The sequence below is a fragment of the Oncorhynchus nerka genome, linkage group LG4, assembly GCF_034236695.1.
Source record: "Oncorhynchus nerka isolate Pitt River linkage group LG4, Oner_Uvic_2.0, whole genome shotgun sequence".
NCBI classification, from domain to species: domain Eukaryota; kingdom Metazoa; phylum Chordata; class Actinopteri; order Salmoniformes; family Salmonidae; genus Oncorhynchus; species Oncorhynchus nerka.
This window is the reverse complement of record NC_088399.1, coordinates 29,918,474-29,945,296: the sequence shown is the minus strand read 5'-3', so window position 1 is coordinate 29,945,296 and position 26,823 is coordinate 29,918,474. Positions and strand designations below refer to the sequence as shown.

Sequence of the window (26,823 nt, the reverse complement as noted above, 5' to 3'; positions counted from 1 at the left end):
GGCCATCCCAGCTTGTCTTTAGTGTGTATTTTCTAACCGTTCTCTTGCTCTGCCTCTCTCCTTGTCATCCCTATAGGATGTTATTGAAGATAAGCTGGACACCAAGCACTACCCCTACATCTCTACCCGCTCCTCTGCCTCCTTCAGCAGCACTGCAGTCAGGTACACACGCACGCACGCACGCACACACACACACACACACACACACACACATCAATAAAATGTTATTTGTATAGTGCTTTATGTAAGCAGAGCAGACATTCTATAGCCAACTGCATTGTTGAAAAGCTCAGTTTTATAGAAGATAGTTATCATGCACACTACCTAGCTTACCACAGTTGTGGTACTGGGAGTTGGAATGTATTGCAGTATAGTCACTGGAATGTATTTCAGTATAGTCACTGGAATGTATTGCAGTATAGTCACTGGAATGTATTGCAGTATAGTCACTGGAATGTATTGCAGTATAGTCACTGGAATGTATTCCAGTATAGTCACTGGAATGTATTGCAGTATAGTCACTGGAATGTATTGCACTATAGTCACTGGAATGTATTGCACTATAGTCACTGGAATGTATTGCAGTATAGTCACTGGAATGTATTGCAGTATAGTCACTGGAATGTATTGCAGTATAGTCACTGGAATGTATTGCAGTATAGTCACTGGAATGTATTGCACTATAGTCACTGGAATGTATTGCAGTATAGTCACTGGAATGTGTTGCAGTATAGTTTTATTTTTTTATTTTACCGTTATTTTACTAGGCAAGTCAGTTAAGAACAAATTCTTATTTTCAATGACGGCCTAGGAACAGTGGGTTAACTGCCTGTTCAGGGGCAGAACGACAGATTTGTACCTTGTCAGCTCGGGGATTAGAACTTGCAACCTTTCGGTTACTAGTCCAACGCTCTAACCACTAGGCTACCCAGCACTATTGAGATTACAAAGAATGGAGGGTCGTAGATTAATAGTAATTTGAGCTCCGGGGGGAGGGGAGATCAATACTCTGATTGGCTGTAGAAGAGAAAAAGGGCGGGACTAAGAGCAGTGAAACTAAACACATATTCTGTTACGGAGAAGAGGGCATTTAATGAAACAAACAGTACTGCAACAGAGGGCTCTGTTCAAACGTAATGCACAAAATAAGGAATAAGGTGCCATTTGGGACACAGCCAAGGTATCTGACCCTCACACTACTACCACAGGGAGAGAGGATTGATGGTGTTGTGGGCACTGGGGAATGATGAGAGGGTGCTGACACATTGACCCCTGCATCCTGCATATCCCTCTCCCCTCTTGACCTTCATTGTGTGCGCATTGATCAGATCTGTGCTGCTGAGAATGTGAGCCACATCCACCAGTCATTTCCCCCTCCAATGTTATTGACTTATTGGGAAAGAAGCTCTGGGAATCCAAAGGCTCAGTTACATGAACACATTTCACATCCATGTGCGAGGTGGGGTGAAACACCTCCCACAGCCAAACACGCTCACACACACTGGTTGCAATCCAGACTGACTACATTACAGACGTTAGACTGTGCAGGGAGGCATCAGATTGCTATATCATATGATGTGGTTTGCTGATACATTATAACACTTGTGCATGACTCCCCCCTAGCTATTTTAAGATGAATGCACTAACTGTAAGTCACTCAGGATAAGTGTCTCCTAAATGACTAAATTGTAAACGTAATCCAGGCGTTGTGAGATCTGGCATATGTCTGCAATGTATTTGGCCTGGAAGGTGGCGGTGTGTGTTATTGACTCAGTTGGAGACAGACCCTGGAACAAAGACAGGTGGGTCAGATTAGCCAGGTCTCTCCACACAGAGAAGGACCCTACCTCTGCCCTCTTACATCTCTTCCTAGTTAGATAGACTCATTCCTAACCCAGTACAGCAGTGTTGAAATAGTAAGACTGTGATATTCCACCCTTGTGATTGTGCTTCTCCCTCCCTGGCAGTGCCCGTTATGGCCACTGGCACAAGAATAAGACCCCAGGCGAGTACCGCACCGGGCCGCGTGTCATGGTCTTCATCATAGGAGGCGCGTCCTTCAGCGAGATGCGCTCTGCCTACGAGGTCACGCAGGCCAACGGGAAGTGGGAGGCTATCATTGGTGAGTCTGACACCGGGGGGCGCCACTGGGCGCAGGCCGAGGGGGGATACGAGGGACTCCTCCGTAGGGAGTGTGACATTAGTGGTACATTAACACACGGATTCCTTTCATTTATGCAAGAATGCAGATTCATTTCAAATGGACACATAGCCCCTCCCTCTGGGTACTTGTAGGTCTGAAAAGTCTGGATAGGTAGCCACAATATGGTAATATGTCCACAATGCCCTCTGATAGGCTAGGTGGAATGGCTTATATCTACACAATTATTTTCAAGATCTACACAAGGTGCTTTAGGGATGGGAGCTAGGATGTAGATCACTAACTGACTGACTCTCGTACATTAGCTACTTCTGTTTTGTCCCCATTCATTGTGGTCAGCACAGCAGAACATGAGTACACATGTGTCTGCCATCATCAGTGCCAATGTAACTGTATTCTGTTCCCACTGTGTTGACCACAAGTGGATAAAGAAGAACGAAGCAGAGAAGTCATCCGGATAATCTTTCTCTCTTTTGAGCGTCTACCGCACTCGACCGTACTTCCTGAACATTTTGACTCATCCACACACCAACATAGTTGACCTCAATTCGCTTTCCCATACACCCACACCATGACTCCCAGTCAGTAAAGGTTAATTAAGCGTAAGCTTATGTCATGACCCTAGTTTGCCTATTGAAGCAATCAACACTTTTTTTAGTGCTAGACTTAGTGCTAGACTTAGTGCTATATCTAGCAACTTAGATGGAGGAAAACATTATGTTTCTGATGAACACTTACCTGGAATGTCACCTGTGATATGTTTAAACCCCTTTTGGGTGACATGTGTTCCCTGTTCATTGAATGTTGTCTGTCGAGTCAGTCAGTCCTAAGGGAGGGGGTGTCTCCTATGTTGTTTTTGCTGTGCTATGCTTTTGGATTCAGTCTTGTTCTGTCTAAAAACACTGTTGTCTTTGAATTGCAGCTACACCCTGTCTTTTTCTGTGCATCTGGGTTTTGTGTGTGTGTGTGTGTGCGTGTGTGTGTGTGTGTGTATGTACAGTATGTGGGTGGTGCTGTGCAGTGGTGTGTTTAACCCCTTCTTTTGGAGATGGCAAGGAAGGGGCAGAAGAGAGAAAGTGGCATGGGAGGCATGGCATGTGATGAGAAATGAGCGTGAAGCGCCCTCTGTTCCTCCACAGGTTCCACCCACACCATCACCCCCATCAAATTCTTAACGGACCTGCAGCACCCTGACTTCCGAGAGTCCACTAGGGTGTCCTTTGAGGAGCCAGACGCAGGCTCAGACGAGTGAGACAGACAGAGAGAGGGAGGGAGGGAGAGAGAAATCACACTCTGACAAAGTAAAGGCAGCCGCGCAAAGAAGCCCTTTCTGAACCCCCACAGCACAAGGGCTTTTTTCCCCTCCGTACTCCTCTTACTACACTCAGTACTGTTTAAACTCCGCCCCCCTACCCTCAGGGATGGCTGTCTGGTCCCTGGCTCACTGCATTTCCCAGTTACCTCAAGCTCCACCTCCTGCAGGCCAACACCCAATCACAGTGTGATACAGTGTGATTGGTGACCCCCACAGCCAATAGCGATTGGCCATGCCATGCTGCTGACCGATAGAATGGGCATGTGTTGCAGTATCTGTCTGTTGGGCCTTCAGGTAGTGAAGCCTGTGTGAGCTGGCCTTGCTACAGGCGTCCTGACCTCATCCCTGCTGCCCCTCTCCACCTCCACATCATCTCAGCTGGGTGGATTAAATCGCCCTCTCTGCCCTCAGGGCCCTCTCAGCCTGTTTCATACCCTACTTCCCAGAATGAATCCTTTTTTGGCACAGATTTAATCTACCCCCGAGATCCATCTTTTTCTACTTTATTATTACGATCTAATTCTTTTTTATAATTAACACCAAGACAATCAACATGATTTAGTGGTTTCTTACAGGATAGGTCCTTGAGTTGATGTTGGATTTCAAGAAAGGATTCTCGTTCTTTTCGTTCTCTCTTTTTTTTCAACTTTCTCCCCCTCTCCTCCACTTCACGCTCTCTCAGTCCACCAGACATCACATGCATGCTTACATGGCCCACGAGTCATCTGCAGAGAACACCAATGTATGTCCCTACTGCTATCTCCACTCCCTCGGACACTGTCCTTCTCTGCAGACACTGACACTGGGAATGTAGCGATATTCACTCTATATGCTTTAGCACCTAGAAAAGATGCGACACATCATAAAAAGACTTCACAATTGCCCCCCTCACTTTCTTTCGCATATAGCTCCATATTTCCCCCCTAGCAACACCATATGTTGCCCATACAGCATAGTCAACCAATAGTAGACCAATATGGGTTTTGGGACATAAAGACAGGAATATAAAAGCACATCATAGGTCTACTTTTCGAACACCAATATGATCAATTACGACATCACTGCCTAATTTTGGGATTTTGTTTAATTAAGTAAGTAAGATTTTCCCCACACTGTCAAAGATATTTTCCTGCACACTTTGTTAAAGGGATAGTGTGAGATTCTGACAATGAAGTCATTTCTTTCTACTTCCCCAGAGTCAAATGAACTAGTGGATAGAATTGTTATGTCTTTGTGTCCAGTATGAAGGAAGTTAGAGGTAGTTTCGCAAGCCAATGCTAACTAGTGTTAGCACAACGACTGGAAGTCAACAGGTACGCTAGCGGTATCCACAAGTTCATCTAACTCTGGGTAAGTAGAAAAACGGCTTAATTGCCAGTCTCGCACTGTCCCTTTAAAGTTGTCTCCTGAGTGAGTTTCCCTCAACACATTAGCAAAGGACATCCATTTCGTTCTTGCTTATCTGCTAAAGCTATATCCTTTTCAAACAACTTTTGGTTTTATGATTTTGCTGTTTTCTTAGTATCGATCACCGTGCAGTATGGACTCTTTACCACATACTGCCACATTCAACACTTCCAGAACAAAATGACCATTGTTTATTTACAAAAAAACAGTTTGTTTCTGTTATCTGGTATTTGGATATGTAGTGAGTGTTGGGGAGCAACATGTATCAAAGTGTTGTGTTTCTGGCCAGAGGCCTGCAAAGCTGTGTGTTTCAGACGCTGAGAGACAGGAGAGAACCAGGCAAGGCCAGTCCAAAGTTGATCTGTGACTAGTGCTCACCCCAACCCCACCCCACCCCACGCTCCCTTACACCCATGATGCCTGCATCCCCATGGTGACCCAACTTAAGATGGACTTGCCTCTTCCTCTCCTGTCTCTGTCTATGCCTATTGATGCTGGGATAAACCACTCCTGATTGGCTGTCATGCCACAGCTAGAAAGGCCTAACTGCCAGGGCCAATTAGATTTACTGAACTTTAATTGAATTCTACCTAGCAATAGGTAAACCTGTGCGTCTTCCTTGTTGAGCCAATATGACAGAAACATGCAGCTTTCCTTTAGAAACAAACCGATGAAGAATAACAATACTACTGATTAAACTGTTGAGTAGGTATGGGGAGTAAATCAAAACTTTGGTCCAGCGGTCTGCTTTATGAAGACCTTGGTTTGTCCAAGATGGAGGGTAGGTAAGCCATTGACACACTCAACATCTTAGTGACAAAGTGATAAACTAGATGGACAAATGTTTGGTTGACTCCAATCCTATACCTCCTGATTTATACTGTGTCCGAAATGTGTCTTCAGCTATGAAAAAGTCAGCTCATTCATATTTTGGTGGTGCTGTTGTGTTTAGCTTTCAATTTCACATTTTCATTCACAAGCATAGGCAAAATTACTTCCCTGATGTCATCCAATCAGAGAATGGTTGGACTGAAATCTGCTTTTCTTTTTTTTGCAGTGTTTTGACCAGGTTTTTCATATTGCTGATGTTTGCATGCACGGTGATAAAAGCTTCTTAGGTCACATGCACAAGCTTACAGCTGGTTGGCTGCACTCTCCTATAGGTGTGGTCACAGGGTTCTACCACCAGTGCTTTGCAGCTCACAGAATCCTGCCTGCTCTGTGATGTCTGTGCATGTGCGTTTTTGGCAGGCAGTCCATTACCCCACCAATCTGCTTTCAATCTCTAAAATGTGTGAATAGCCCACACATCGTATGATAACCAATACATTCTCCAAATGCTGACTATCGACTATGATTTCAAGTTTTTTGGTTGTACGTATATGTTATATCTTATTTCCAACATTTATTTTTCTCAAGAATACAGTGGTTTCATCTAAGCATTCAGAGCAAGAGCTGAAAACACATTTTCCTAGCAGGCTTATGTTTGGGCAGCTCTAATATAATGCTCCGTCTGTGTGCTTCCTCTGCTGCGTATCTGTCCACCTCTCTAGGATCAACCCACGTCTTCACCCCCACCGCCCTCCTGGAACAGCTCAAGACCATGAACAAACCAGATGAGGAACCAGCAAGCTAAAACCACCCAGCCCCATCTATCTATCTCCTTTCCTCCCTACACATCCCCCAGTCATCCTCCCAGTCATCCTTCATGAATTGTGGAAACATCTCATCTTGCACGAGAAGAATAAGAATATAAAACAATGATAGCATTGGTGAAAAAAATATATGTTGAAACAGAAATAAAATCATGTTGCAAGTATTCTCATGTTTTACAATGGATGCAAATAACAGAACTTATTTAAAAAAATGTTTAAATATCAACTAAGGTCATTTGAAACTGAGAGTACCAAATGTAATATTGTATGCTATGAAACCTGCTAGAATGTGTCAAACGTAGAGGTTCTCTCTGTTTGTTCCCTCAGTTTATCTTATTGGTGTGATTTTTACTGGTAGTGGGTGGAGGAGGGATGCCTTACTGGAGTTGGTTGGCACTAGGAAAGTCAATGCAGTACGATCATATCACTCAACATGCAATATAACTCATCCCTGTCCTATTAGGGGGAAGAATCCTAGCTGGTCAAGACATTTGTATCAGTAGCATACAGGGATGGAACCTAAGGATTTTGGGCACTGACCAGCCAGGCTAGAAGACCGCAATTTTTACTAGTCCAAAATCTGTGCCATGCGATATTTGAAAATACAACATTTCACTAGCCGTTGGACTAGTTGGGCACATTTTCTACTAGCCCGGTCTGAAAAGTACTAGCCATAGGCTAGCAGGCTAACTTAATTTCCTTCCCTGGTAGCATGCCTGAACATTGTGTGGACTGTTACTGTATATCCTTTAGTATGGCAATACTGAGAACAAGCAACCCAAGAGATCCTTCAGTGCTATATGTGAGGTAGACAGTAACAAACAGCCAAACTGACCCTAGGTCTGAGGATAGAGAAAAACGGGACTCTGTAAATAGCTACAGAATGGTAGAAGCATCCTTCCTCCAGCCATAAGACTGGAACTATTTACTCACCACATCCTTTTCTCTGGAGAGATTTCACGGTTGAGTGTCAAAAGGCCATTGCTTGCAGATGTTTAAAGAATAATCATAAAGGGCCGATTTGTATTTCAGTATTGTATCCTGTCACATTGTAAGTCTTATCATTGGTTAGTATCAAAATGTTTAACCGGGTCATGCACTGAGTAGTGTGTTGTGTATATGCCATATGTTGATGTTTTAGTGTCCCACTGTTGACTGGTGATGTTTCTGACTGTGAAGTAGTAAAAGATTTCCTTTAAAAAATGCCAATGTGAAGTCACGTGTTTGTGATGTTTTAGCTGTAGCTGTAGTGGTCAACAGGGAAAATAACTAATATCTATATTTTGTTTGTCTGTCCGTTTTATCTTCTGGTACATTTTAACTCTTCCAATGGTGAATGGCTTTGCAAAGAAAATGTAACCCCAATATTTCTATCATTTTATTTCTCCATTTTTCCTCTCTATTGCCTGGCAAAACAGATTGTATATTGATAGCACTATGCGTTTTCTGTTATGCCAACAATTAATTTCATTTTTTCTATTATCAGTTGCTGTTGTAAAGGTTTCACTGTCTATTCAATTAATTTATATCCAAGTTATTTGTCAGAGGGAAGAAATATTAATAAATGAAACATAAGTCTGTCCTAAACCGGTTTAACTTATTGGGATTCTATATTTGCAAGTGTTGAAGCACAAACAAAAGTATACTTCATGTGTACCAATGTACTAAGGCTGTCTAATAAATTGGCTTCCATTACAAGGACAAAAGACTCATCACATTCTTTAGTCCAGGTAGCCATTTGATTATCTGTTCAGGAGTCTTATGAACTGGGGGTAAAAAACTGTTGAGAAGCCTTTTTGTCCTAGACTTGGCACTCCGGTACCGCTTGCCATGCGGTAGTAGGGAGAACAATCTATGACTGGGGTGGCTGGGGTCTTTGACCATTTTTAGGGCCTTCCTCTGACACTGCCTGGTGTAGAGGTCCTGGATGGCAGGCAGCTTAGCCCCAGTGATGTGCTGGGCCGTACGCACTACCCTCTGTAGTGCCTTGCGGTCGGAGGCCGAGCAGTTGCCGTACCAGGCAGTGATGCAACCAGTCTGGATGCTCTCGATGTTGCAGCTGTAGAACCTTTTGAGGATCTCAGGACCCATGCCAAATCTTTTTAGTTTCCTGAGGGGGAATAGGCTTTGTCGTGTCCTCTTCACGACTGTCTTGGTGTGTTTGGACCATTCTAGTTTGTTGTTGATGTGGATACCAAGGAACTTGAAGCTCTCAACCTGCTCCACTACAGACCTGTCGTGGAAAATGGGGGCGTGCTCGGTCCTCCTTTTCCTGTAGTCCGCAATAATCTCCTTAGTCTTGGTTACGTTGAGGGATAGGTTGTTATTCTGGCACCACCCGGCCAGGTCTCTGACTTCCTCCCTATAGGCTGTCTCATCCTTGTCTGTGATTAGGCCTACCACTGTTGTGTCGTCTGCAAACTTAATGATGGTGTTGAAGTCGTGCCTGGCCATGCATTCGTGGGTGAACAGGGAGTACAGGAGGGGACTGAGCATGCACCCCTGGGGAGCTCCAGTGTTAAGGATCAGCGTGGCAGATGTGTTGCTACCTACCCTCACCATCTGGGGGCGGCCCGTCAGGAAGTCCAGGATCCAGTTGCAGAGGGTGTTCAGTCCCAGGATCCTTAGCTTAGTGATGAGCTTTGAGGGCACTATGGTGTAGAACGCTGAGCTGTAGTCAATTAATAGAATTCTCACGTAAGTGTTCCTTTTGTCCAGGTGGGAAAGTGTGGAGTGTGGAGTGCAATAGAGATTGCATCATCTGTGGATCTGTTTGGGCGGTAGGCAAATTGGAGTGGGTCTAGGGTTTCTGGGATAATGGTGTTGATGTGAGCCATTACCAACCTTTCAAAGCACTTCATGGCTACAGACGTGAGTGCTACGCTTCTGTAGTCATTTAGACAGGTTGCCTTTGTGTTCTTGGGCACAGGGACTATGGTGATCTGCTTGAAACATGTTGGTATTACAGACTTAATCAGGGACATGTTGAAAATGTCAGTGACGACACCTGCCAGTTGGTCAGCACATGCCCAGAGCACACGTCCTGGTAATCCATCTGGCCCCACAGCCTTGTGTATGTTGACCTGTTTAACCTCTCTAGGGTATATGGGACGCTAGCGTCCCATCTGGCCAACATCCAGTGAGATTACAGAGCGCCAAATTCAAATACAGGAATACTCATTATAAAAATTCAGAAAACAAAACATATTTCACATAGGTTTAAAGATTCACTTCCTGTGATCCTACCACGGTGTCAGATTTTTAAAAATGCTTTAAGGCGAAAGCATACCTTAAGATTATTTGAGAACATAGCCCAGTCAACAAATTATTACAAACAGTAATAATTTTTGTTGTTTTTAGCCTAAATGATCTATAATATTTCAACAGGACAATAACGTTGTCAATATAAAAGGTAAACAAGAAATGCACTCTCTCGGGATTGCGCATGAAAAAGCTCTGTGACACGTCAGGGTCTGGTCTTACTCCCTCATTTATAAGAATACAAGCCTGAAACAATTTCTAAAGACTGTTGACATCTAGTGGAAGGCAGAAGAACTGCAAATTGAGTCCTAAGTCAATGGATACTGTAATGGCACTGAATAGAAAACTACAAAACCAACAAAGAAAATACTTCCTGAATGGATTTGTCTCAGGTTTTCGCCTGCCAAATCAGTTCTGTTATACTCACAGACACTATTTTAACAGTTTTGGAAACTTTGGAGTGTTTTCTATCCAAATATACCAGTTATATGCATATCATATCTTCTGGGCCCGAGTAGCAGGCCGTTTAATTTGGACATGCTTTTCATCCAAAATTCCGAATGCTGCCCCCTACCCTAGAGAAGTTAAAGGTCTTACTCACGTCGGCTACGGAGAGCCTGATCACACAGTCGCCTGGAACAGCTGATGCTCTCATGCATGCCTCAGTGTTGCTTGCATCGAAGCGAGCATAGAAGTGATTTAGCTCGTCTGGTAGGCTCTTATCACTGGGCAGCTCGCGGCTGTGCTTCCCTTTGTTGTCTGTAATAGTTTGCAAGCCCTGCCACATAAGACGAGTATCGGAGCCGGTGTAGTGTGATTCAATCTTAGCCCTGTATTGACGCTTTGCCTGTTTGATGGTTCATCGCAGGGCATAGCAGGATTTCTTGTAAGCTTCCAGGTTAGAGTCACGCACCTTGAAAGCGGCAGCTCTACCCTTTAGCTCAGTACGAATGTTCCCTGTAATCCATGGCTTCTGGTTGGGGTATGTACGTACAGTCACTGTGGGGACGACGTCCTTGATGCACTTATTGTTAAAGCCAGTGACTGATGTGGTGTACTCCTCAATGCCATCGTAAGAATCCCGGAACATGTTCCAGTCTGTGATAGCAAAATAGTCCTGTAGTTTAGCATCTGCTTCATCTGACCACTTTTTTATAGACCGAGTCACTGGTGCTTCCTGCTTTACTTTTTGCTTGTATGCAGGAATCAGGAGGATAGGGTTGTGGTCGCATTTACCAAATTGAGAGCGAGGGAGAGCTTTGTAGGCGTCTCTGTGTGTGGAGTGCAGGTGATCTAGAATTTTTTTCCCTCTGGTTGCACATTTAACATGTTGATAGAGATTTGGTAGAACAGATTTAAGTTTCCCTGCATTAAAGTTTCCGGCCACTAGGAGCGCCGCCTCTGGGTGAGTGGTTTCCTGTATGCTTATTTCCTTTTACAGCTGACTGAGTGCGGTCTTAGTGCCAGCATCTGTCTGTGGTGGTAAATAAACAGCCACGAAAAATATAGCCGAAAACTCTCTAGGCAAGTAGTGTTGCCTGCAATTTATCACAATATACTCTACTTCAGGCGAGCAAAATCGAGAGACTTCCTTAGATTCGTGCACCAGCTGTTGTTTACAAATATGCACAGACCGCCCCCCCTCGTGTGCTGTTCTATCTTGCCAGTGCAGCGTGTATCCCGCTACCTGAATATCCATGTCGTCATTCAGCCACGATTCCGTGAAACATAGGATATTACAGTTTTTGATGTCCCGTTGGTAGGATGTTCGTGATCGTACCTCGTCTAGTTTATTGTCCAATGATTGCACGTTGGCATGTAGTATTTACAGTAACGGCAGCTTTCCCACTCGCCTTTTTTGGGTCCTGACCAGGCATCCGGTTCTTTGTCCTCCGTACCTGCGTCGCTTCCTCTTGCAAAGAACGTGGATGTCGGCCCTGTCGGGTGTTTGGAGAATGTCTTGTGCGTCTTGTTTGTTGAAGAAAAAATGTGTCTAATCCGAGGTGAGTGATCAGTGTCCTGATATCCAGAAGCTATTTTTTGCCGTAAGATACGGTTGCAGAAACATTATGTACAAAATAAATTAGAAATAACGCAAAAAAAATAACACATAATAGCACAATTGGTTGGGCGCCCGTAAAACTGCTGCCATTTCTTCCTGCGCCATTTCTTCCGGCGCCACGTTGTTTGTGATACAAATGATATTTTTGTGATACAACAGAGTTGTGTGGTGTCTCCACAACACGTGTGTAATTGTTTTTGAACAGAGAAACTCTGCATTGTATGAAAAGGGTTGTGTCAAATGCATAATACGTCAGTTGTACAACTTCAGTGTGTATGGGTCTCTGACAGTGTGACACCCAGGTGACTCATCCATACCTGCAGTTCATGGCCAAGAGTAACAAGCTGGTTATAACCAACATCAGCCTTACTTAATAACAACTATTAGTACAACTTTGCAAACCATCAGAGACAGGTGCATACTGTAATGTACTCAATATTACAAGAGAAATATAGAAAACGGTTTCAAGAATGTGACGCTATAAAGTGTTCTGTGTTCTGTCTTAACATCAACATTTATTTGGCTTCAAATAGGAAATACAAATGTTTTACTACAAAATATTTGAACAAAAACACAGTACAAAGGTACAACAGATACCAGAATCTAGATTTCCAAATCTCCATTTCTGAAATCCTATTAATGTGTATTTCTGAAATCTTATTTTTGTGTTCAATTTTCGGATAAAATATTGTCCTGATGTGTACAAGTTTACACTACAGTAACACTGACACCAATTAGTAACCTTATTAACTAAATATTGCACACAATACACAAATGATCAAGAACAAAATACAAAACAAATCATTTAGAATCAATAAATTAGGGTAAACAAATGGAAGAAATCTATGTGTGAATAGTTTATCTCCTCACCTGAAGATCCATACCAGTCATTGTTCAAATGTAACAAAACAAATGTAAAAAGAATATTCCAGGTTTCAAAGCAAATTAAACAAACAATGAGCATATGTCCGTTATTTTGAAACGTTAATCATTCATATATAAATTATTCAGATTCTAGTGCATTTCATGAGTAAGAGATGAATTTGTGTTGTTTCTATATGATACTTGAGATTGCAATATTGGCACTCCACCTTTGATCTAAAGCTAAAAGGTAACCTGTAACCTGTATAAAGTAGAGTGTGTGTAGACCCTACCTTACTATCAGTGCTGAGCCACTGGGTGACCATCAAATAGTTCCAAAGAAGCCAGCGGCTTAATGACTGGGTTGAGGTCCTAGTATCCGTACCCAGGCTTCATGTTACTCCACATATCAAACTCTTACACCGAATATTAAGTGTACAGTACATAACGCCACATTTAGAGACATCTGTGTCCTCACAGTGGTTAGTCCAAAGACTTGCCTGGTTGTATTCATTAGTGCAAACCGTAAAAAAATGTTTTGCAACGGAAAACGGAAACAAGTGTTTCTTATTGGACAAATCCAGGAAGTTCCTCCCCGTTTCAGTCAGTTTTCTTCTGCTTGGTGCCTAATAAATACGACCCTGGTGTATTTCTGGTCTGATCCATCTGTGCATGCAGGACTGTGACAGCGCCTTCTGGTGGAGAGCGCAGGTCAGCAGATGGAATGGCCAGATCCACCTCTGACCTGCTCACGACCCCTGAACCCAGAGGCCACACCCCCACTCAGCGACACATAGATGAACTGGGGGTGGGATTGAGCTGCCTTTATCACTGGGCTGGAGTAGTACCTGCAGGGAACAGGACAGATTCAGAACTACACTTACTTACTACTGCTCTTATTACATAGGGGGAGAAAGTGGAATGTTAAACAATGATGAAATCACGACAGAGACTTATGTGTGATTCAAATATTCACACTAATAAAACTATTAGAGGATTAATGCAAAACGTAAGCACCTCCAGGATTTTGCACCTGGAGGAGTTCCTCCACATAAGTGAGCTGATTACTCGTGTTGTCACCACTTAAGTGGTGAGTTTGTGTGTGTGTGTGTCAAATCAAATCAAATTTATTTGTCACATACACATGGTTAGCAGATGTTAATGCGAGTGTAGCGAAATGCTTGTGCTTCTAGTTCCGACAATGCAGTAATAACCAACAAGTAATCTAGCTAACAATTCCAAAATTGTGTGTGTGTGTGTGTGTGTGTGTGTGAGAGAGAGAGAGAGTGAGTGAGAGAGAGAGACTGGCACACACTGGACCAGCGGCACACTGCCCAGCATGGAGGGGGCGGTGCTACAAAGGACATGCCTCTCACATCTCTGTGGGGATGTGGCCGGGTGCCTCTGTCTCTCTCTCCGTCCTTCAGTCTGCAAGTCAGAAATCAACACAGGCTTGTTGTCAATTAAAATGACAAAGCGTTTACACACAACAGAAAACAGGAATTGAATCAAATGAAATACAATTGTATTTGTCACGCTTTGTAAACAACAGTTGCAGACTAACAGTGAAATGCTTACATACGGGCCATCCCTACAATGCAAAGAAAAGAGAAATAGTAGAAAAAAACTTTTACATATTTGCCACATTACAGCCTTATTCTAAAATGGATTAAACAAAATGTCCCTCAGCAATCTAATATAATACGTAATAAATATATGGCTGTCACGCCCTGGTCGAAGTATTTTGTGTTTATCTTCATTTATTTGGTCAGGCCAGGGTGTGGCATGGGTTTTTGTATGTGGTGTGTATGTATTGGGATTGTAGCTTAGAGGGGTGTTCTAGTTAAGTCTATGGCTGTCTGAAGTGGTTCTCAATCAGAGGCAGGTGTTTATCGTTGTCTCTGATTGGGAACCATATTTAGGCAGCCATATTCTTTGAGTGTTTCGTGGGTGATTGTCCTTAGTGTCCTTGTTCCTGTCTCGGTGTTAGTTTACACAAGAATAGGCTGTTTCGGTTTTCATTACTTTGTTTTGTAGTGTTTGTATTGATTCGTGTTTTACGTTTGTTTATTAAACATGGATCGCAATCTACACGCCGCATTTTGGTCCGACTCTCCTTCACCACAAGAAAGCCGTTACAATGGCTCTGGTAGGAACCAATGCAATAACCCCTTTTCCCAGATAGAAGCAAGACGCCAACCAGCCAACACTCTCAGCATAAAAGGAAATTAAAAATAAAACATCTAATAAATCTCCCTCCTAGATTCTGTTGGGAATTGGAAGAGCTGTCCCCATGGCAGTTTAGATAGATAGATAGATAGAGAGAGAGACTCACTTGTGATTAGTCAACTGACCAGAGCTCAGGGCCCGAGGGGGATCGCCATGGTGATAGGGTGCAGTGGTGGAGTGGTTTGGCTGGTAGCAGTACTGGGGATTGGGTGTTCAGGTGGAACGGTCACTCTGTCCCTTATCCTCCCCTGACACAGTGTGGACTGAGTAAAGATGGAGGAGATAAGGAGGAGAGATGGTTTTAAAGGAGGGCAGGGGAGAGGTGGAGGATGAAATAAACGGACACTGATAAAGAAACAGCTAGCAGCCTCCTTGCTTGATCTCAGGAGGGTACATGCTTCTGACACAGAGTAGACTGTGTAGTTACTAGACAGACAGATATTAGTGCTTCATTTCACAATGTTTTCATGTGTTCTTAAGTAGGGTTAGAACCGGTTCAGGGAACAGAATCGAAAATAACACAATTATTTGAGGGATCTGAAGTGATCTATACTGTTCTAGAACAGAACCTTTCTTTTAAAAGAATGGGAATTGGTTAATAGCTTTATTTTACGTTTCAGGCATTTGTTTCCAGTCCCACAAAAATCCTAACAAAGCGCCTATGCAAAGCCCTCACTCCGTCACTCAGAAACTTATTCCAGCTGGATATCTTTGCCACTGGGTGTGTGTGTGTGTGTGTGTGTAGGCTACCTGACCCTCCACACTGAAGCATAGGTTACTGTAGCCTCTTGAGAATGTTACATAGATTACTGTAGCCTCTTTAGAATGTTACATAGATTACTGTAGCCTCTTTAGAATGTTACATAGATTACTGTAGCCTCCTGACAATGTTACGTAGATTACTGTAGCCTCTTGACAACGTTACATAGGTTACTGTAGCCTCTTGACAACGTTACATAGGTTACTGTAGCTTCCTGACAACGTTACATAGATTACTGTAGCCTCCTGACAACGTTACATAGGTTACTGTAGCCTCTTGACAACGTTACATAGGTTACTGTAGCCACCTGACAACGTTACATAGGTTACTGTAGCCTCTTGACAACGTTAAGAGATTACTGTAACCTCCTGACAACGTTACATAGATTACTGTAGCCTCTTGACAACGTTACATAGGTTACTGTAGCCTCCTGACAACGTTACATAGGTTACTGTAGCCTCCTGACAACGTTACATAGGTTACTGTATTCTCCTGACAACGTTACATAGGTTACTGTAGCCTCCTGACAACGTTACATAGATTACTGTAGCCTCCTGACAACGTTAATAGATTACTGTAACCTCCTGACAACGTTAATAGATTACTGTAACCTCCTGACAACGTTACATAGATTACTGTAACCTCCTGACAACGTTACATAGATTACTGTAACCTCCTGACAACGTTACATAGATTACTGTAACCTCCTGACAACGTTACATAGATTACTGTAACCTCCTGACAACGTTACAAGCATGATTCCGAAATTAGGGAGAGATGTTTAAAATAATGTATTAAGGATACCATAGTTATCACGTTTCACATTGGATTTATGAGCTACAAAAAGGTAAGACATGTTTTTATTTCTACTGCTCATCTGCACTACGGTCCAACGTTAAACCAACTTTGAAGTTCAAAGACATTCAAAGTTCCTCCATAGAAGCCCCTCTTCCGTAGGTATAATTCTGTGGGCCTAATTCAGATAATGCATGTCATAACAAGATGCCCAGCACTTCCTGGCAAGCTTCCTCCATCCTCTCTCGCTCTCTCCTCACCCGCAAAATGTCAGTTGCATCTTGCTACCTACACTGTGACTGGCAGCACAGTGTGTGTTTGTCTTTCATTATGATTAAACTGCTGTTACGGCAAAATAAAATGTGCTCTTAATGGCTTTTCTATACAGATTCAATCGCTTACCTGCTCCATTGCAAGCTGCTCTATCCACACTGAATGGTGAAGACATTTTTAAAATATATATTTATACATTTTTTATCCCCTTTTCTCTCCAATTTCGATCTTGTCTCATCGCTGCAACTCCCCAACAGGCTCGGTAGAGGAGAAGGTCGAGTCATGAGTCCTCCAAAACATGACCGGCCAAACCGTGCTTCTTAACACCCACTCGCTTAACCCAGAAGCCAGCTGCACCAACGTGTTGGAGGAAACACTGTTCAACTGATGACCGAAGTCAGCCTGCAGGCGCCCGGCCCACCACAAGGAGTCGCTAGAGCGTGATGAGCCAAGTAAAGCCCCCAAGGCCAAACCCTTCCCTAACCCGGATGACGCTGGGCCAATTGTGCGCCACTCTATGGGACTACTGGGCACTGCCTGGCAATGAATGAACCGGGGGCTGTAGTGACGCGTCAAGCACTGCGATGCAGTGCCTTAGACTGCTGCGCCACTCAGGAGCCCATGGTTAAGTAATTTAATGTTGAGCTAAATGTAAAATGTTGATTTCAGAGGTTTGAAAAGGAACACAAAGGCACAATATAAACCAGTGCTTTTTCTTTGGTTCAAACCGGTTCAGAACTTTTTTTCGTTGGTCGGAACAGTGAAACTGAACGAAAAAATTAATGGTTCTGTTCAGAACAACACCATTGGGAAACAATTTGGGTTTCAACCACTGGTTCTAAGTCACTTCATGTAAGAACACATTTTGCAACATAACATAAATATGATGGTTATAGACAGAACAGCATGGACTCACTATGGTCATTGCCTTGTCCAAACTGGTACCACTGCCAGCCCAGGGCTGGGGGAATATTGATGCTGAGGTTTTCAGCCCAGGTCTGGGGGAAGCTGGATGCTGAGGCCCCCCCTCCCCTAGTTCTCCCTGAAGACTCTCGTACCCACCTTGTGGTGCTGAGAGGAGAGCCTCCACTGTGCTTCAGCGAGGGGGGTCTCTGAGGTCTTTGTGAGGGGGAGGAGGAGGGGAGAGGGGGTGTGTGTTGGGGCCTCCCTGAGTTCTGCTCCTCTGGAACTGACAGGCTACACAGACTGGAGGGAGGAAGGGAACACAAAGACAGGAACACAAACTGATAAGATTACAAGGGAACCCATAAGCTGTCTGTTTAAAAGTAATGGCACAGGAGTAGATGGCTGCCGTTTTACGGGTTCCTAACCAATTGTGCTATTGTGTGTGTTTTTCTGTGTTATTTGTAACTTATTTTGTACATAATGTTTCTGCCACCGTCTCTTTTGACCGAAAATAGCTTCTGAATATTAGGACAGTGATTACTCACCTCGTACTGGACAAAGATTTTTTCTTTACCGAGTGGGACGCAAAGGATTTACTTCAGACACCGGACAAGGCCCAAATCCCCGTCATTCGCTTGAAGAAGAGACAGAGATATCGGGGACATAGGTTGGGTTGCCTTGTAAGGGTTCGCCTCTACCATCAGTCCTATTAGCCAATGTGCAATCATTGGATAATAAAATGGATGAGGTTCGATCAAGACTAATCTACCAACAGGACATTAAAAACTGTAATATCTTATGTTTCACAGAGTTGTGGCTGAACGACGACATGGATAACATACAGCTGGCTGGGTTTTCTGTGCATCGACAAGATAGAACAGCTGCCTCCGGTAAGACAAGGGGTGGCTGTCTGTGTCTATTTGTAAATAACAGCTGGTGCACGGAATCGAATGTTTAGGAAGTCTCAAGGTTTTGCTCGTCTGAGGTAGAGTATCTCATGATAAGCTGTAGACCACACTATTTACCAAGAGAGTTTTCTATATTTTTCGTAGCTGTCTATTTACCACCACAAACCGATGCTGGCACTAAGACCACAGTCAATGAGCTGTATACATTCACAAGGCCAGACGGATTACCAGGACGTGTACTAACGTGTACGCACTGACCAACTGGCAAGTGTCTTCACTGACATTTTCAACCTGCCCCTGACCGAGTCTGTCATGTTTCAAGCAGATCACTATAGCTCCTGCGCCAAAGAATACCAAAGCAACCTGCCTAAATGACTACCGTAGCACTCACGTCTGTAGCCATGAAGTGTTTTAAAAAGCTGGCCATGGCTCACATCAACACTCCAATTTGCATACCGCCCCAACATATCCACAGATGATGCAATCTCCATTGCACTCCAAACTGCCCTTTCCTACATGGATGAAAGGAACACCTACGTGAGAATTCTATTCATTGTCTACAGCTCAGCATTCTACACCATAGTGCCCTCAAAGAACCATGGGACTAAACACCTCCTTCTGCAACTGGATCCTGGACTACCTGACGGGCCACACCTAGACAAAACAATCCTCAACACAGGGGCCCCTCAGGGATGCGTGCTCAAATCCCCTCCTGTACTCCCTGTTCAACCATGACTGCATGGTCAAGCACGACTCCAACACCATTATTAAGTTTGCCGATGACACAACAGTGGTAGGACAGCCTTTAGGGAGGAGGTCAGAGACCTGGCAGTGCGGTGCCATGATATCAACCTCTCCCTCAACCTGATCAAGACAAAGGAGATGATTGCGGACTACAGGAAAAGGATGGCTGAGCACGTGCCCATTCTCATCGACGGGGCTATATTGGAGCAGGTTGAGAGCTTCAAGTTCCTTGGGGTCCACAACACCAACGAACTATCATGGTCCAAACGCATCAAGACAGTCGTGAAGAGGGCACGACAACGCCTATTCCCCCTCAGGAGAGTGAAAAGATTTGGCATGGGTCCTTAGATCTTCAAAATGTTCTACTGCTGCACCATCGAGAGCATCCTGGCTGGTTGCATCACCGCCTGGCATGGCAACTGCTCGGCCTCTGACCGCAAGGCACTACAAAGGGTTGTGCGTACAGCCCAGTACATCACTGGGGCCAAGCTTCCTGCCATCCAGGACCTCTATACCAGGCTGTGTTAGATGAATACCCTAAAAATTGCCAAAGACTCCAGCCACCCTATTCATAGACTGTTTTCTCTCCTACCACACGGAAAGTGGTACCGGAGCGCCATGTCTAGGTCCAAAAGGTATCTTAAAAGGTTTTACACCCAAGACTCCTGAACAGCTAATTAAATGGCTACCTGGACTATTTACATTGACCCCCCCTCATGTACCCCCGCACATTGACTCTGTACTGGTACCCCTGTATATAGCCTGGTTAATAATTTTATTGTTGCTCTTTAATTATTACATTTTTTTTTTTTTTTACTTCATTTTATTTTTGTATGTAATTTCTTAACACTTATTTTTCTTAAAACTGCATTGTTGGCTCCCTGCCTGTGCCATTAAACCCCTACAACTCATCCAGAACGCCGCAGCCCGTCTGGTGTTCAACCTTCCCAAGTTCTCTCACGTCACCCCGCTCCTCCGCTCTCTCCACTGGCTTCCAGTTGAAGCTCGCATCCGCTACAAGACCATGGTGCTTGCCTACGGAGCTGTGAGGGGAACGGCACCTCAGTACCTCCAGGCTCTGATCAGGCCCTACACCCAAACAAGGGCACTGCGTTCATCCACCTCTGGCCTGCTCGCCTCCCTACCACTGAGGAAGTACAGTTCCCGCTCAGCCCAGTCAAAACTGTTCGCTGCTCTGGCCCCCCAATGGTGGAACAAACTCCCTCACGACGCCAGGACAGCGGAGTCAATCACCACCTTCCGGAGACACCTGAAACCCCACCTCTTTAAGGAATACCTAGGATAGGATAAAGTAATCCTTCTCCCCCCCCCCTTAAAAGACCTAGATGCACTATTGTAAAGTGGCTGTTCCACTGGATGTCATAAGGTGAAAGCACCAATTTGTAAGTCGCTCTGGATAAGAGCGTCTGCTAAATGACTTAAATGTAAATGGTTAAGTGCATGTAAGTACGCATTTCACTGTAAGGTCTATTACACCTGTTGTATTCGGTGCACGTGACAAATACAATTTGATTTGATTTAGGCAACTATAATTAGGAATTAAACAGGGAAGGAGTTTAGATAGGCAACTAGGGATAATGTAAGGGCACGGTACAGAGCTGTGTGTGTGTGTGTGTGAGAGAGAGAGTGAGGAATGTGATGTGAGGTTTGGTGAGAATTACAGCCAAGTCACTGACTGGAGAGAGAGGGAAGGAGTAGGAGAGTAGCTCACCTCGCTGTGGCCATCTGGTGGAAGGGACTGGGTGCTGCAGGAGTCAGGTGACCGCTCTCAGAGCCCACATCTCGGGTGAGATGATCCTATCCTATCACACAGAGGGTTTCAGAGACAATTTACTGCTGGTTTAGAAGATATTGCTGAATTGTCAAGATAAATGAACAACATTCTTATTATTCAACATTATTTTTCATATGCACCTATACACGTTTTCCTCACTTACTAGCTCTGACTTTACTGATTGATAGCTGCTTTGAGGAAAATGTACTTACTATGCCTATGATATGTGGTTGTCCCACCTAGCTATGGATAAGAGTGTCAGTTAAATTACTAAAAAGAACAAATTCAGATATTTGTTGGTTGAACATGTTTTGGAAACAAGTTAGATGCAATTACATTGTGTTTTCAGTCATGAACAGGAAATGGGTGGATAGTGTGCAAAAAGTAATGACATTTTTTCTTTCACAGCAGACACCAGGTAGGTGAATAAGCAGTCAAAAATGTAATGGAAGCTTGATCCAGTCTCAAGTAATTGACCTGAGATTACACTCTCCTGGTCCCAGGCTGCAGTTTGGAGCCCCTCCTCTCTGACGCAGTACTCTCCCCCAGACTGGTGAGCCTGCTGCCTCGAGACTTCCTGACCTCTGACCTCTTGCTGTCACTGGCAGGCGAGCCATGAAATGCAGGGGATTGGCTGAGGTCTTTAGGGGAACAAAGAACTGATTTGCTGGTCCTTGGTCTTGCCATTGGAATGAATGTAGCGTCCTTCTGACCTAGCATTGGCTATCTGAAAACACATAATAGAATTTAGAGTATTAAAAAAAGAATTCAATTCAGGAGCTGGTAAAGAGTTTATGATCAGCATTTAGAGGCATTGATGTCCTGGGTCAAATTCATTAGTGCACAGTCTGCACACCGTAGCAAAAGGGTATGGAACGTAAAACAACAACAAGTTCAGATAGTCACTCTCTGTTTCAGCCAGTTTGCTTCCGTTTGGTTCAGTTTGGTTCCTAGTGAATACAACCCCGGTGCAGTGAGTTCAGACTCACCTCTGAGGGAGACATGTGTGGCCCTCCTCCCTCCTGGTCCCTGGGTGTGGTCCCTCTCTTGTCCCCTCACTGCCTGCATGTGTGGCTTCTTCTCCTGCATCAGGAAAGTCATGGTCTCCCTCTGTCAGATCCAGGTCTAGCAGTCTGTGCACCTCCCTGAAACTCTGGTAGCTGGAAGAGACAGAGCCTTTGGATGTGGTATTTACAAGCAAACTGATATTGACATTACTACTACATTGATCAATTGGCTGCTTTTGAATAGTTCTGTACTTCATATACAGACTAGACTTCTTAAAAGGATTCACCCAAATTACAAAATGACATATTTCCTTACTCTGTAAGTGGTCTATGGACAAGGTAAGACAGCAATCCATGCTTTGGTTTTGTTTACCTCTGGCCACGGTCTCCAAATGATACTTATCATTTTTGTCCAAAAACAAATGCAAGTCCATATTGTCAGGATTTGGCCAGGGTTGTTCCGGTTTTTGGTCACTAGATGCCCCCATTGTGCCTTTTGACCTTTTGTTTTCCCTTGATCCCCATTATTATTTGCACCTGTGCCTCGTTTCCCCTGATTGTATTTAAACCCTTTGTTTTCCTCAGTCCTTTGCTCTGTGTTTGTATGTTAGCACCCAGCCCTAGTATTCTGTTAACTCTTGTTGATCCCGGTGGATGCTCTTGTGGAATTCTGTTTTTTGTTCTTGTTTATTTATTTTTTGAGTATCTTTTGAGGCTTTTTGTGCTATACCTACCACCTTGTGGATTTACCTTTTTTGTCTTGGAGGATTACCTTTGTTCTTGTGGAATTCCTTTTGAGGTTGTGGAGTTACATGTGTTCCTGAAGGACTTCACTTTTTACTACATTAAATACACCGTCTCAAGTACTGCTGTGTCTGCCTCATCTTCTGGGTTCTGCCGACTATTCGTGGCTCAGTTGGTTAAGTGACTGTTTCTCACTCCGGAGACCCGGGTTCGTAACCGGGTCCTGACACATATCCCAAATGTTTTGTTTTTCTGAATCTCAAAGTGTCTAAAATTGATGGAGTCTTACTGGTACATCAGCAAGCTGAAGTCTCTCTCTACACGTTTGTGTTTGTGACCTAAAGGATGGAGGAGAAGGAACGGCAGTGCCTCCTCCTCTCCCATCCCTCCCTCCACTCCCTCGCTCTCTCCGCTACCCGAGCTAACCTCCACCCTCATCACCACTCCCCAGACAGAGGTAACACTGGGCTCTGGAGAGAGAGCTAGTGAGAGAGAGAAAGAGAGAGATAGTGAGAGAGTAAGCAAGACAGAGGTTAACACTTTGAAAGGCAGGCCTCCATTCTGTGAGATAGTATAGTATAGAATAGTGAATAATCTAATGTAGTTTATTCAGTAGCTGTGTTGTCATGGTACCTCAGGGAGTGGCATGTGCTCGCTGCCCCCTTCTGGCATGGAGTAGGGGGTGGGGTAAGGTGGTAGAGTGGGAGGGGCCTCTGAGGTGGGTCGGTCCTGTTCAGTCTGCTCCACCTGCTCTTTGAGCTCCTCCAAGCGCATCCCACACTGGAATATACGGCCCTCCAACTCCCTATCACACACACACACACACACAAAGACAAAACATACACACAACACACACTTGAATGTTCTCATTCCACCATATGGAACAGCATGTTCTAATAGACCCTTTCTATAACAGTTTAAACACAGTATTGTAGATATCCTGCAATGTGGTCTCACCTACCTGGGTCAGAGGGGCTCAGCCACTCTCTGCAGTTGGACTCTGTGTTCATCTTGTGCTGCTAGATAACCTCTTTCCAGAGAATCCTGCCCCTGGAGAAGCTAGGGGCAGAGAAGCTAAGGGATACATCACATCATTACTAATACAAAATGGTGGCTTTTAGCACTGGGAGATGCTCCTCTATTTGCAAGACTCAAGGGAGATACATATCAGAACAATACCTTCATCTGCTCAAACGGTTTGAGTTTCCCTCTCCTCAGGAGCTCTTCAAATGTCTGCACCTGGTGGAGGAATCTGTGAGTCTGCTTTGAGAGAGCCCTCTCCAACTCCAGGGCCCAGGCTTCTCGAGGAAGAGGATGCCGTTGAGGAGGGACTGACAGGGGAGATTCCACCAGGTCCTTTAGTGTGGAGAGAAAATAGGTTTGCACTAAAGGACAATTGAAATGTGTGAATTGTTGAATGATTTATTTATTAGGATCCCCATTAGCAGCTACTCTTGCTTGGATCCACACATGAGAGGCAGAATCAGCTGTCAATGGAGTGTAAGAACATATTTAAACAAAGCAATATCTGTGTCCCAAATTTGATCTGTGTCCCCAATGTTAGCCTTTTACCCATAGGGCTTTTTTCAAAAGTGGTACACTATAAAGGGATTAGGGTGACATTTTAGCCACTTTAAACAATGCTACCTTATATAATGTTACTTACCCTACATTATTCATCTCATATGCATACGTATATACTGTACCCTATATCATCGACTGCATCCTTATGTAATACATGTATCACTAGCCACTTTAACTATGCCACTTTGTTTACATACTCATCTCATATGTATATACTGTCCTCGATACCATCTACTGTATCTTGCCTATGCTGCTCTGTACCATCACTCATTCATATATCCTTATGTACATATTCTTTATCCCCTTACACTGTGTATAAGACAGTAGTTTTGGAATTGTTAGTTAGATTACTTGTTGGTTATTACTGCATTGTCGGAACTAGAAGCACAAGCATTTTGCTACACTTGCATTAACATCTGCTAACCATTTACATTACATTTACATTTAAGTCATTTAGCAGACGCTCTTATCCAGAGCGACTTACAAATTGGTGCATTCACCTTATGACATCCAGTGGAGCAGCCACTTTACAATAGTGCATCTAAATCTTTTAAGGGGGGGGGTGAGAAGGATTACTTTATCCTATCCTAGGTATTCCTTAAAGAGGTGGGGTATCAGGTGTCTCCGGAAGGTGGTGATTGACTCCGCTGTCCTGGCGTCGTGAGGGAGTTTGTTCCACCATTGGGGGGCCAGAGCAGCGAACAGTTTTGACTGGGCTGAGCGGGAACTGTACTTCCTCAGTGGTAGGGAGGCGAGCAGGCCAGAGGTGGATGAACGCAGTGCCCTTGTTTGGGTGTAGGGCCTGATCAGAGCCTGGAGGTACTGAGGTGCCGTTCCCCTCACAGCTCCGTAGGCAAGCACCATGGTCTTGTAGCGGATGCGAGCTTCAACTGGAAGCCAGTGGAGAGAGCGGAGGAGCGGGGTGATATGAGAGAACTTGGGAAGGTTGAACACCAGACGGGCTGCGGCGTTCTGGATGAGTTGTAGGGGTTTAATGGCACAGGCAGGGAGCCCAGCCAACAGCGAGTTGCAGTAATCCAGACGGGAGATGACAAGTGCCTGGATTAGGACCTGCGCCGCTTCCTGTGTGAGGCAGGGTCGTACTCTGCGGATGTTGTAGAGCATGAACCTACAGGAACGGGCCACCGCCTTGATGTTAGTTGAGAACGACAGGGTGTTGTCCAGGATCACGCCAAGGTTCTTAGCGCTCTGGGAGGAGGACACAGTGGAGTTGTCAACCGTGATGGCGAGATCATGGAACGGGCAGTCCTTCCCCGGGAGGAAGAGCAGCTCCGTCTTGCCGAGGTTCAGCTTGAGGTGGTGATCCGTCATCCACACTGATATGTCTGCCAGACATGCAGAGATGCGATTCGCCACCTGGTCATCAGCATAGCAATGATAGGAGAGACCATGTGAGGTTATGACAGAGCCAAGTGACTTGGTGTATAGCGAGAATAGGAGAGGGCCTAGAACAGAGCCCTGGGGGACACCAGTGGTGAGAGCACGTGGTGAGGAGACGGATTCTCGCCACGCCACCTGGTAGGAGCGACCTGTCAGGTAGGACGCAATCCAAGCGTGGGCCGCGCCGGAGATGCCCAACTCGGAGAGGGTGGAGAGGAGGATCTGATGGTTCACAGTATCGAAGGCAGTCGATAGGTCTAGAAGGATGAGAGCAGAGGAGAGAGAGTTAGCTTTAGCAGTGCGGAGCGCCTCCGTGATACAGAGAAGAGCAGTCTCAGTTGAATGACTAGTCTTGAAACCTGACTGATTTGGATCAAGAAGGTCATTCTGAGAGAGATAGCGGGAGAGCTGGCCAAGGACGGCACGTTCAAGGGTTTTGGAGAGAAAAGAAAGAAGGGATACTGGTCTGTAGTTGTTGACATCGGAGGGATCGAGTGTAGGTTTTTTCAGAAGGGGTGCAACTCTCGCTCTCTTGAAGACGGAAGGGACGTAGCCAGCGGTCAGGGATGAGTTGATGAGCGAGGTGAGGTAAGGGAGAAGGTCTCCGGAAATGGTCTGGAGAAGAGAGGAGGGGATAGGGTCAAGCGGGCAGGTTGTTGGGCGGCCGGCCGTCACAAGACGCGAGATTTCATCTGGAGAGAGAGGGGAGAAAGAGGTCAGAGCACAGGGTAGGGCAGTGTGAGCAGAACCAGCGGTGTCGTTTGACTAACCATGTGTATGTGACAAATAAAATTGGATTTGATTTGATTTGGGATGCAGAGATCATTCAAAGATGACTGTTAGTACCTTGGTGGGCAGCCTGTTCATTCAGGTGAATGGAACCTGAGCTGAGCTCCGTCCTCTGAGCTTGGGGAAAGGTTAAGGTCATGACTTTTTAACCTTCATGGAGCACACC

At 44.7% G+C, this 26,823-nt stretch overlaps 1 protein-coding gene across 2 annotated transcripts in view; it reads left to right on the top strand.

Annotated features, from left to right (window-relative positions):
- stxbp1a (syntaxin binding protein 1a) overlaps positions 1-8,244 on the top strand; it is a 36,971-nt gene extending 28,727 nt beyond the window's left edge. Inside the window, exons 17-20 of one of the 2 annotated variants that reach the window (XM_029650879.2) lie at positions 77-162; positions 1,968-2,122; positions 3,301-3,462; positions 6,437-6,525. In XM_029650879.2, coding sequence (XP_029506739.1) covers positions 77-162; positions 1,968-2,122; positions 3,301-3,413 — 354 coding nt within the window. In that variant the 3' untranslated portion in view covers positions 3,414-3,462; positions 6,437-6,525. Of the gene's footprint in view, positions 1-76; positions 163-1,967; positions 2,123-3,300; positions 3,463-6,436 lie in introns of both variants that reach the window. The other variant, XM_029650886.2, reaches the window with a different exon arrangement.
- Positions 8,245-26,823: the final 18,579 nt, after the last annotated feature.